The sequence below is a fragment of the Bombina bombina genome, chromosome 1 (genome assembly GCF_027579735.1).
Source record: "Bombina bombina isolate aBomBom1 chromosome 1, aBomBom1.pri, whole genome shotgun sequence".
Taxonomy (NCBI): domain Eukaryota; kingdom Metazoa; phylum Chordata; class Amphibia; order Anura; family Bombinatoridae; genus Bombina; species Bombina bombina.
Window position 1 is genome coordinate 891,528,174 of NC_069499.1, and position 12,821 is coordinate 891,540,994.

At 39.6% G+C, this 12,821-nt stretch overlaps 1 protein-coding gene across 2 annotated transcripts in view; it reads left to right on the forward strand.

Annotated features, from left to right (window-relative positions):
* LOC128646111 (dipeptidase 2) overlaps positions 1-12,821 on the forward strand; it is a 191,899-nt gene that overhangs the window by 100,798 nt on the left and 78,280 nt on the right. For both annotated transcript variants that reach the window (XM_053699562.1, XM_053699563.1), the window contains exon 6: positions 4,263-4,332. In XM_053699562.1, coding sequence (XP_053555537.1) covers positions 4,263-4,332 — 70 coding nt within the window. The remainder of the gene's footprint in view (positions 1-4,262; positions 4,333-12,821) is intronic.

Below are 12,821 nucleotides of genomic sequence, written 5' to 3' on the forward strand. Positions count from 1 at the left end.
TGCAGAACGTGAAGACGGAGAGCTTCATTCTGTGGGTGACGGTTCTGATCCAAATAAACTGGACTCAGACATTTCAAATTTTAAATTTAAGCTTGAGAACCTCCGTGTGTTACTAGGGGAGGTATTAGCGGCTCTGAATGATTGTAACACAGTTGCAATCCCAGAAAAAATGTGTAGGTTGGATAAATATTTTGCGGTACCGACGAGTACTGACGTTTTTCCTATACCTAAGAGACTTACTGACATTGTTACTAAGGAGTGGGATAGACCCGGTGTGCCTTTCTCACCCCCTCCTATATTCAGAAAAATGTTTCCAATAGACGCCGCCACACGGGACTTATGGCAAATGGTCCCTAAGGTGGAGGGAGCAGTTTCTACTTTAGCTAAGCGTACCACTATCCCAGTGGAGGATAGCTGTGCTTTTTCAGATCCAATGGATAAAAAATTAGAGGGTTACCTTAAGAAAATGTTTGTTCAACAAGGGTTTATATTGCAACCTCTTGCATGTATTGCGCCTGTCACGGCTGCAGCAGCATTTTGGTTTGAGTCTCTGGAAGAGACACTTCAATCATCCACACTAGATGACATCACACACAAACTTAAATTCCTTAAGTTAGCTAATTCATTTATTTCAGATGCCGTAGTACATTTAACTAAACTTGCGGCTAAAAATTCAGGATTCGCCATTCAGGCACGCAGAGCTCTGTGGCTAAAATCCTGGTCAGCTGATGTTACGTCTAAATCTAAATTGCTTAATATTCCTTTCAAAGGGCAGACCTTATTCGGGCCCGGCTTGAAAGAGATTATTGATGACATTACAGGAGGTAAAGGTCATGCCCTGCCTCAGGACAAGGCCAAAGCCAAGGCTAGACAGTCCAATTTTCGTTCCTTTCGTAATTTCAAAGCAGGAGCAGCATCAACTTCCTCTGCACCAAAACAGGAAGGAGCTGTTGCTCGCTACAGACAAGGCTGGAAACCTAACCAGTCCTGGAACAGGGGCAAACAGGCCAGAAAACCTGTTGCTGGCCCTAAGACAGCATGAATTGAGGGCCCCCGATCCGGGACCGGATCTAGTGGGGGGCAGACTTTCCCTCTTCGCCCAGGCTTGGGCAAGAGATGTTCAGGATCCCTGGGCGTTAGAGATCATATCTCAGGGATACCTTCTGGACTTCAAATCCTCTCCCCCAAGAGGGAGATTTCATCTGTCAAGGTTGTCAACAAACCTAACAAAGAAGGAAGCGTTTCTACGCTGCGTACAAGATCTTTTATTAATGGGAGTGATCCATCCAGTTCCGCGGTTGGAACAAGGACAAGGGTTTTACTCAAATCTGTTTGTAGTTCCCAAAAAGAGGGAACCTTCAGGCCAATCTTGGATTTAAAGATCCTAAACAAATTCCTAAGAGTTCCATCGTTCAAGATGGAAACTATTCGAACAATTTTGCCCATGATCCAAGAGGGTCAGTACTTGACCACAGTGGATTTAAAGGATGCTTACCTTCACATACCGATTCACAGAAGTCATTACCGGTATCTAAGGTTTGCCTTTTTAGACAGGCATTACCAGTTTGTAGCTCTTCCATTCGGACTGGCTACGGCTCCAAGAATCTTCACAAAGGTTCTGGGCACTCTTCTGGCGGTACTAAGACCGCGAGGAATTTCAGTAGCTCCGTACTTAGACGACATACTGATACAAGCTTCAAGCTTTCAAACTGCCAAATCTCATACAGAGATAGTACTGGCATTTCTAAGGTCGCATGGATGGAAAGTGAACGAAGAGAAAAGTTCTCTCTTTCCACTCACAAGAGTTCCCTTCCTGGGGACTCTGACAGATTCTGTAGAAATGAAGATTTACCTGACAGAGGACAGGTTAACAAAACTTCAAAATGCATGCCGTGTCCTTCATTCCATTCAAGAGACCAGAAATTCTCTTCTATGGTGGCTTTATCGGCCACATCTGTCCAGGGGAATGCCATTCAGCAGGCCAGACTGGTCAATTGTAACAACAGACGCCAGCCTACTAGGTTGGGGCGCTGTCTGGAATTCTCTGAAGGCTCAGGGACTATGGAATCAGGAGGAGAGTCTTCTTCCAATAAACATTCTGGAATTGAGAGCAGTCCTCAATGCTCTTCTGGCTTGGCCCCAGTTAGCAACTCGGGGGTTCATCAGGTTCCAGTCGGACAACATCACGACTGTAGCTTATATCAACCATCAGGGAGGGACAAGAAGCTCCCTAGCAATGATGGAAGTATCGAAGATAATTCGCTGGGCAGAGTCTCACTCTTGCCACCTGTCTGCAATCCACATCCCGGGAGTGGAGAACTGGGAGGCGGATTTCTTAAGTCGTCAGACTTTTCATCCGGGGGAGTGGGAACTTCATCCAGAGGTCTTTGCCCAAATACTTCCACGTTGGGGCAAACCAGAGATAGATCTCATGGCGTCTCGACAGAACGCCAAGCTTCCGCGCTACGGGTCCAGATCCAGGGATCCGGGAGCGGTCCTGATAGATGCCTTGACAGCACCATGGACCTTCAGGATGGCTTATGTGTTTCCACCTTTCCCGATGCTTCCTCGATTGATTGCCAGAATCAAACAGGAGAAAGCATCAGTGATTCTAATAGCGCCTGCATGGCCACGCAGGACTTGGTATACAGATCTGGTGGACATGTCATTCTGTCCACCTTGGTCGTTACCTCTGAAACAGGACCTTCTGATTCAGGGTCCTTTCAAACATCAAAATCTAACTTCTCTGAAGCTGACTGCTTGGAAATTGAACGCTTGATCTTATCAAAGCGTGGTTTTTCTGAGTCAGTTATTGATACCTTAATACAGGCTAGGAAGCCTGTCACCAGAAAGATTTACCATAAAATATGGCGTAAATACCTATATTGGTGCGAATCCAAAGGTTACTCTTGGAGTAAGGTTAGGATTCCTAGGATATTGTCTTTTCTACAAGAAGGTTTAGAAAAGGGGTTATCCGCTAGTTCCTTAAAGGGACAGATCTCAGCTCTGTCCATTCTGTTACACAAGCGTCTGTCAGAAGTTCCAGACGTTCAGGCTTTTTGTCAGGCTTTGGCCAGGATTAAACCTGTGTTTAAAGCTGTGGCTCCACCATGGAGTTTAAACCTTGTTCTTAACGTTTTACAGGGTGTTCCGTTTGAACCCCTTCATTCCATTGATATAAAGTTGTTATCTTGGAAAGTTCTATTTTTAATGGCTATTTCCTCGGCTCGAAGAGTCTCTGAGTTATCAGCCTTACATTGTGATTCTCCTTATTTGATTTTTCACTCGGATAAGGTAGTTCTGCGTACTAAGCCTGGGTTCTTACCTAAGGTAGTCACTAACAGGAATATCAATCAGGAGATTGTTGTTCCATCCTTGTGCCCAAATCCTTCTTCGAGGAAGGAACGTCTTTTGCACAATCTGGATGTAGTTCGTGCCCTTAAATTTTATTTACAGGCAACTAAAGATTTTCGACAAACGTCTTCCCTGTTTGTCGTTTACTCTGGTCAGAGGAGAGGTCAAAAAGCTTCTGCTACCTCTCTCTCTTTTTGGCTTCGTAGCATAATTCGTTTAGCTTATGAGACTGCTGGACAGCAGCCTCCTGAAAGAATTACAGCTCATTCCACTAGAGCTGTGGCTTCCACTTGGGCCTTTAAGAATGAGGCCTCTGTTGAACAGATTTGCAAGGCTGCAACTTGGTCTTCGCTTCATACTTTTTCCAAATTTTACAAATTTGACACTTTTGCTTCCTCGGAGGCTATTTTTGGGAGAAAGGTTCTTCAGGCAGTGGTTCCTTCTGTATAAAGAGCCTGCCTATCCCTCCCGTCATCCGTGTACTTTTGCTTTGGTATTGGTATCCCACAAGTAATGATGACCCGTGGACTGATCACACTTAACAGAAGAAAACATAATTTATGCTTACCTGATAAATTCCTTTCTTCTGTAGTGTGATCAGTCCACGGCCCGCCCTGTTTTTTAAGGCAGGTAAATATTTTTTAAATTATACTCCAGTCACCACTACACCCTTGGCTTCTCCTTTCTCGTTGGTCCTTGGTCGAATGACTGGAGGTGACGTAGAGGGGAGGAGCTATATAGCAACTCTGCTGGGTGAATCCTCTTGCACTTCCTGTAGGGGAGCAGTTAATATCCCGCAAGTAATGATGACCCGTGGACTGATCACACTACAGAAGAAAGGAATTTATCAGGTAAGCATAAATTATGTTTTTTTAACATCTGATCTCTCTAATTTTTGTTGTCTGCAGGGCGGAGAGTTCTTCAGTTGGGGCCCACAAATATTACCAAGGAAGCAAAAGCTTGTCGGATTTTGGCAAAGTAAGGGCAGACTAAGTGGCTGGTTTTATAATATAGGACATCTATGTAATACTGTTTTATAGACTAGCAAATGTGATTTTGTATCACAAACAAGACTAACGGCTAGATTTAGAGTTCTTCAGCCAAAGGGGTGCGTTAGCTACGCATGCTTTTTTTCTCCCGCACCTTTTAAATACTGCTGGTATTTAGAGTTCACAGAATGGCTGCGTTAAGCTCCAAAAAAGGAGCGTATAGCATATTTACCGCCACTGCAACTCTAAATACCAGCGTTGCTTACAGACGCGGCCAGCTTCAAAAACGTGCTCGTGCACGATTCCCCCATAGAAAACAATGGGGCTGTTTGAGCTGAAAAAAACACCTGCAAAAAAGCAGCGTTCAGCTCCTAACGCAGCCCCATTGTTTACTATGGGGAAACACTTCCTACGTCTGCACCTAACACTTTAACATGTACCCCGAGTCTAAACACCCCTAACCTTACACTTATTAACCCCTAATCTGCCGCCCCCGCTATCTCTGACACCTGCATATTTTTTTTAACCCCTAATCTGCCGCTCCGTATACCGCCGCTACCTACATTATACCTATGTACCCCTAATCTGCTGCCCCTAACACCGCCGACCCCTATATTATATTTATTAACCCCTAATCTGCCCCCCACAATGTCGCCGCCAGCTACCTACAATAATTAACCCCTAATCTGCCGATCGGATCTCGCCGCTAGTCTAATAAATGGATTAACCCCTAAAGCTAAGTCTAACCCTAACACTAACACCCCCCTAAGTTAAATATAATTTAAATCTAACGAAATAAATTAACTCTTATTATATAAATTATTCCTATTTAAAGCTAAATACTTACCTGTAAAATAAACCCTAATATAGCTACAATATAAATAATAATTATATTGTAGCTATTTTAGGATTAATATTTATTTTACAGGCAACTTTGTAATTATTTTAAACAGGTACAATAGCTATTAAATAGTTAATAACTATTTAATAGCTAAAATATTTAAAATAATTACAAAATTACCTGTAAAATAAATCCTAACCTAAGTTACAATTACACCTAACACTACACTATCAATAAATAAATTAAATAAACTACCTACAATTACCTACAATTAAACCTAACACTACACTATCAATAAATTAATTAAATAAAATACCTACAAATAACTACAATTAAATAAACTAACTAAAGTACAAAAAATAAAAAAGAACTAAGTTACAAAAAATAAAAAAATATTTACAAACATTAGAAAAATATTACAACAATTTTAAACTAATTACACCTACTCTAAGCCCCCTAATAAAATAACAAAGACCCCCAAAATAAAAAAATGCCCTACCCTATTCTAAATTAAAAAAGTTCAAAGCTCTTTTACCTTACCAGCCCTGAAAAGGGCCATTTGCGGGGCATGCCCCAAAGAATTCAGCTCTTTTGCCTGTAAAAAAAAACCATACAATACCCCCCCCCACATTACAACCCACCACCCACATACCCCTAATCTAACCCAAACCCCCCTTAAATAAACCTAACACTAAGCCCCTGAAGATCTCCCTACCTTGTCTTCAGCTCGCCGGGTTCACCGATCGGTCCAGAAGAGGGTCCGAAGTCTTGATCCAAGCGGCGGCTGAAGAACTCCATCATCGGGCTGAAGTCGGAAGTCCATCATCGGGATGAAGTCTTCTATCAAGCCGCATCTTCAATCTTCTTTCTTCGGAGCGGAGCGGAGCCATCTTCTTCCCAGCCGATGCGGATCCAACCTCTTCAAGCGACGCCTACTCGCCGAAAGACGATTCCTTTAAATGACGTCATCCAAGATGGCGTCCCTCGAATTCCGATTGGCTGATAGGATTCTATCAGCCAATCGGAATTAAGGTAGGAAAAATCTGATTGGCTGATTGAAGCCAATCGGAATTCGAGGGACGCCATCTTGGATGACGTCCCTTAAAGGAACCTTCATTCTTCATTTGGACGTCGGAAGAAGAAGATTGATCCGCGCTGGAGGTCTTCACGATGGAGCCGTTCCTCATCGGATGAAGATAGAAGATGCCGCTTGGATCAAGATGGTTGCCGGTCCGGATCGCCTCTTCTTCCTGGATAGGATGAAGACTTTGGAGCCTCTTCTGGACCTCTTCAGCTGCCGGATTATGGATCGCCAGCCCCCACTTGGGCTTGGATGAAGATTTCGGAGCCAGGACGGATCGGTGTGATACCCGTCGAGGTGAAGATAAGGTAGGAAGATCTTCAGGGGCTTAGTGTTAGGTTTATTTAAGGGGGGTTTGGGTTAGATTAGGGGTATGTGGGTGGTGGGTTTTAATGTTGGGGGGGTATTGTATGTGTTTTTTTTACAGGCAAAAGAGCTGAATTCTTTGGGGCATGCCCCACAAAAGGTCCTTTTAAGGGCTGGTAAGGTAAAAGAGCTTTGAACTTTTTTAATTTAGAATAGGGTAGGGCATTTTTTTATTTTGGGGGGCTTTGTTATTTTATTAGGGGGCTTAGAGTAGGTGTAATAAGTTTAAAATTGTTGTAATATTTTTCTTATGTTTGTAAATATTTTTTTATTTTTTGTAACTTAGTTCTTTTTTATTTTTTGTACTTTAGTTAGTTTATTTAATTGTATTTATTTGTAGGTATTGTATTTAATTAATTTATTGATAGTGTAGTGTTAGGTTTAATTGTAGGTAATTGGAGGTATTTTATTTAATTAATTTATTGATAGTGTAGTGTTAGGTTTAATTGTAGGTAATTGGAGGTATTTTATTTAATTAATTTATTGATAGTGTAGTGTTAGGTTTAATTGTAACTTAGGTTAGGATTTATTTTACAGGTAATTTTGTAATTATTTTAACTAGGTAACTATTAAATAGTTATGAACTATTTAATAGCTATTGTACCTGGTTAAAATAATTACAAAGTTACCTGTAAAATAAATATTAATCCTAAAATAGCTACAATATAATTATAATTTATATTGTAGCTATATTAGGGTTTATTTTACAGGTAAGTATTTAGCTTTAAATAGGAATAATTTATATAATAAGAGTTAATTTATTTCGTTAGATTTAAATTATATTTAAGTTAGGGGGGTGTTAGGGTTAGAATTAGCTTTAGGGGTTAAAAAATGTATTAGAATAGCGGTGAGCTCCGGTCGGCAGATTAGGGGTTAATGCTTGAAGTTAGGTGTCGGCGATGTTAGGGAGGGCAGATTAGGGGTTAATACTATTTATTATAGGGTTATTGAGGCGGGAGTGAGGCGGATTAGGGGTTAATAACTTTATTATAATAGCGGCGCGGTCCGGTCTGCAGATTAGGGGTTAATAAGTGTAGGCAGGTGGAGGCGACGTTGAGGGGGGCAGATTAGGGGTTAATAAATATAATATAGGGGTCGGCGGTGTTAGGGGCAGCAGATTAGGGGTACATAAGTATAACGTAGCTTGCGGCGGCGTGCGGACGGCAGATTAGGGGTTAACAAATTTTAATAGAGTGGCGGCGATGTGGGGGGACCTCGGTTTAGGGGTACATAGGTAGTTTATGGGTGTTAGTGTACTTTAGAGCACAGTAGTTAAGAGCTTTATAAACTGGCGTTAGCCCAGAAAGCTCTTAACTACTGGGTTTTTTCTGCGGCTGAAGTTTTGTCGTTAGATTTCTAACGCTCACTTCAGCCACGACTCTAAATACCGGCGTTAGAAAGATCCTATTGAAAAGATAGGATACGCAATTGGCGTAGGGGGATCTGCGGTATGGAAAAGTCGCGGCTCCAAAGTGAGCGTTAGACCCTTTCCTGACTGACTCCAAATACCAGAGGGCGGTAAAAACCAGCGTTAGGAGCCTCTAACGCTGGTTTTGACGGCTACCGCCCAACTCTAAATCTAGCCGTAAGAAATCAACATAAAGGGCCAGATTATGAGTGGAGCTCAAATTAACGCTTTCGCTTGAGTGTTAATTGCGCTAGAAGTAAGATTTTTGTGCTTGTATTACGACAAGCGCAAAAAGACAAAGTTAAAATATTGTTTGTGCGTTCACGTATTCTCACGTAAGTCAATGGAGAAAAAAAACACCCCACTTTCACTCTCAAACCCAATAGCATATTTTCATTTGCACTAACTCAAAATATGAATATTTTACGTTCCAATGTTCTTCACATACAAGAATATGTTCAATTTATTCATAAATACATATTTCTACATATATCTGATGGTATTATGGTACAATATATATCTATACATATATATCTTTACTATAATTGCGTTTGTAACGTGTTCATCGGTGTCCCCATTTGTCCCCTCAAAGGAATGTTGGCTGCGTCAGGCAGCCAAAAGAATGTTGGCTGCACGCGCAGCCAAAAGAATCCACCTGCATGCAGCGAAGCTGCATCAAGGTGGATTCCGGAAATGTCAGGGATCTACTGAAATCTTATTGGCTGATTTAGACAGCCAATAGGATTTCAGTAGCTCTAATCCTATTGCTGATTTCAAAATTTCAATAGGAATGCAAGGTACCCTAAATTGAATGCGGTACCTTGCATTCAATTTTCAGTGTTCGACGGAGATCGGATGAAGAGGAGCCTCCACGCAGCTTTTGACTGCTGCCGCTGAGGACCTCCGCTCCGGATCCGCGCATCGGGGAAGCCAGCTCCGCACCTGTACGTCACTGCAGTCCTGGGCTTCTCTCTACCACGATCTCACACTGCAGAAATAGATTTGCAGATAGGGTTGCCACCCGTCCCTTAAAATACAGAACACTTATAAGATACACATGCTGCAGGGTGTGCAGGGAGGAATATGAATAGTGCTGTCCAGAAATACAATACATGTTCCTCCCTGCACACCCTGCAGCATGTGTAATTCATAACTGTCCAGGAAAACATGACTGAGCTGGCAACCCTATTTGCAGAGTTACCGATGCAGAGAGGGCCACTGCAGCTGCCAGTACCTAAGATGGTGGCAAATAGGTAGAGGGGGAGGGTTAGAGAGCTTTTTTTTGGGGGGGGATCAGGGGGGTTGGGGAGAACCTACACTGCAGCAAATATATATATATATATATATAGTATGAAAGATGAACGGCACTCACTGGGTCTTATATAAGACAATTTATTGCAAATTTAACGTTTCGGGGTCTCCCCCTTTGTCAAAAAAACATACATAAACAAAACATAGAGTATGTTTTTTTGACAAAGGGGGAGACCCCGAAATGTTAAATTTGCAATAAATTGTTTTATATAAGACCCAGTGAGTGCCGTTCATCTTTGATACTATATGACTACTTAAAGTGCACCCTGGGCATTTTGGATTTACTTATGGATACCTCGAGTGCTTAACCAAACTTTGATGTTTATATATATATAAAAGGCTATTTTCATATTGGCAGACTTTCTACCAGTACTTAAGATGGCGGTGACAATTGTAAGGTGGTGGAGGGAATAGAGCTGTTTAAGGAGGGATCAGGGGGTGGGATGTGTCAGGTGGGAGGCTGATCTCTACACTAAAGCTAAAATTAACCCTACAAGCTACCTAATTAACCCCTTCACTGCTGAGCATAATACAAGTGTGGTGCGCAGCGGCATTTAGCGGCCTTATAATTACAAAAAAAGCATATATGTCTGCTATTTTTGAACAAATGGGATCCCAGAGAAGCATTTACAACTATTTGTTCCATAATTGCACAAGCTGTTTGTAAATAATTTCAGTGAGAAACCTAAAATTGTGAAATAGTTTAAGTTTTTCTTTAAATTTGATCGCATTTGGCGGTGAAATGGTGGCATGAGATATACCAAAATGGGCCTAGATCATTATAGTTTTGATAGGTAAATATAAAAAAGGCTCTATTTCTGCTTAAATGTAGTGATGGCAAAAATGCTCTGGTCTTTTGGGGAACTTTTTTTGTCTGAAATGCCCGGTCCTTAAGGGGTTAAGGGGTGTTTTTATTTTGGGGTGATTTTTTAATTTTATAGTGGTATTAGTTTAGATTTAACTTTTTATTTTGGATAGCTTTGTTTATTTTTTTTCTGTCATTTTACATTATTATTTTTTTTGTAATATCACCTTTGGAGTTTGTAATTTGTTAAACATAGACTGCCCTCTGGGCAGGCTTATCGCCTAGTATATATATAAAGCTATACATATATACAGATATATAAATAGGAATACCTATTTAGAACTACATAGAACATATTCTGCTATGTGCAGTACATTGGAATGTGAAATATTTACAGTAAATACATACTTAAAACCTTTATTAAAAATTAATATTGCATAAATATGCTTTTACATGTTTTCATCTACTTAATTGCAAAGGGCTCCAATGCACTTATATATACTGTATGTCCATAGATGTGTACATATGTATTTATGTGTTTATATGTGTATATAGCTCTGTAAATACATATGTATATATACATTTAAATACATCTGTACACAAAAATAGACATATATATATATATATATATATATATATATATATATATATATATATATATATATATATATATATATATATATATATACATAGATATACATCTTTAGGCATGTATATGTATGTATGTCTGTTAAAGCCCTTTGTCTGCCTTTTTTTTTTCTTCTAACACCTGTGTGCAATATTTTTTTTTAATAATTTTATTAGATAGTGTTATTATGAGTTTAACTAAACTTTGTAATATATTTTTGAGTTTTGTGATGGCGTTTTCTTTCAACTCGTAATGCCAGTGGTAAGACTGACTAGCGCAAACACCCTCGATATAAACACCCTCGAAAAAAAAAAATCCACATAAATTCGTAATGTATCAATAATTCAAAGGATACAATAAGTGCAGCAGAGATATGCACACCTCAAAGAAAACATAAATATAATAAAATAGTAAAGTTTTTGACCCATCAAACCCATTAATTAGTATAAAGGACATACATTTAAAATACACTTATAAAATAATAGTCACTAGGTGCATTAGTATTTACTGCAGCACATTGCATGTATGCAGAAGAAATGTATTTACCTCTGTGATTACCTTGTATCCAAACTTCTGCAGACTGTCCCCTTATCTCAGTTCTTTTGACAGACATGCATTTTAGCCAATCAGTGCTGACTCATAAATAACTCCATGTTATCTATATGACGCATGAACTAGCAGTGTCTAACTGTGAAAAACTGTCAAAATGCACTAAGATAAGAGGCAGTTCAACGGCTTATAAATTATCATATGAGCCTACCTAGGTCTAGCTTTTCACAAACAATACCAAGAGAGCAAAGCAAATTTGATGATAAAAGTAAATTGGAAAGTTGTTTAAAATGACATGCCCTATTGGAATGATGGAAGTTTTATTTTGACTAGACTGTCTCTTTAATTATTATTATTATTATATATTGTTTTTTTAAATGTCCATTTTTTTTTTAAAATTCCATGAATGGCAGCTAAATTTTAGGGCATTCTATACCTCTATGCATTACAAACATAGCACATAAAGAAATGACACAGCACATGCACCTTTTTGTGTTACTGGTAGAAAACCAAATGGTAAAAAAAATACCTAACTTACATATTACTGGTAGTCAAAGCAGTGTTAAAACACTGCTCTTTGTCTGTTACATGTAGTTTTGAGCTGACAGACAAGGGAGGGTCAAATCACTGCTGTTTGTGTTACTGGCACATAAGTAAAATGATTGGTTTCCAGGACACTTGAGGCCAAGGAGATAAAATCACTGCTTGGTTGTGAAAAATATATATGATATGGCTTAAAAGGTAGAGCTTAGGGAGGAACAATGATGACCCCCACGTACCACTTATCACCTCTTGTTCATCAAGTATTTTGTGTAGGACAGCTGGCAACCCTACAAATAGTATGAGATTGTAATATAAAATGTTCAATTATGTTTATTTAAAACATCTTTGCAATATGCTTTTATAATTTATTTTGTCCCCTTTTCCTGTAATTTAACTCTGAACATTGTTGGCTTTCTAAATTCCCCTGAGTTTCCATAAAGTAATGGGCACCGCCATGTTTTCTAGCTTAAGTTGCCCCTTTTCCGTTTCCCCTGCTAAAGACAATTAGGGACAGATATAAAACAGGCAAAAAGAGACTGTCCAAACAAGGCTATGTGGAACATAGGATAATCTAAAAGGGATTCCACACAACTTTGTTTGCACAGAGATAAATAGAAAGTAAGTATAAATATGGCGGTGTCCATTACTTTACAGAAACTAAGTACTAATTGTCTAATAATCAAATGCATAAAAAAGCAATGCAATAGCACTTATATTTTTTCTGAAACATTTAAAAACTTACTTCAATTTGCTGGCTCCCTGTATCATGTGACAGCCATCAGCTAATCGCAGATTCATAAAGTATACCCTGTGACCTCTTGCACATGCTCAGTAGAAGCTGATGCCTTAGAGCGTGTACAAATAAAAAGATCAAGCACAATTTGATAGTAGAAGCAAATTGGAAAGTCTCTTAAAACTGCATGTTCTCTGAGCATCCTTTTGACTT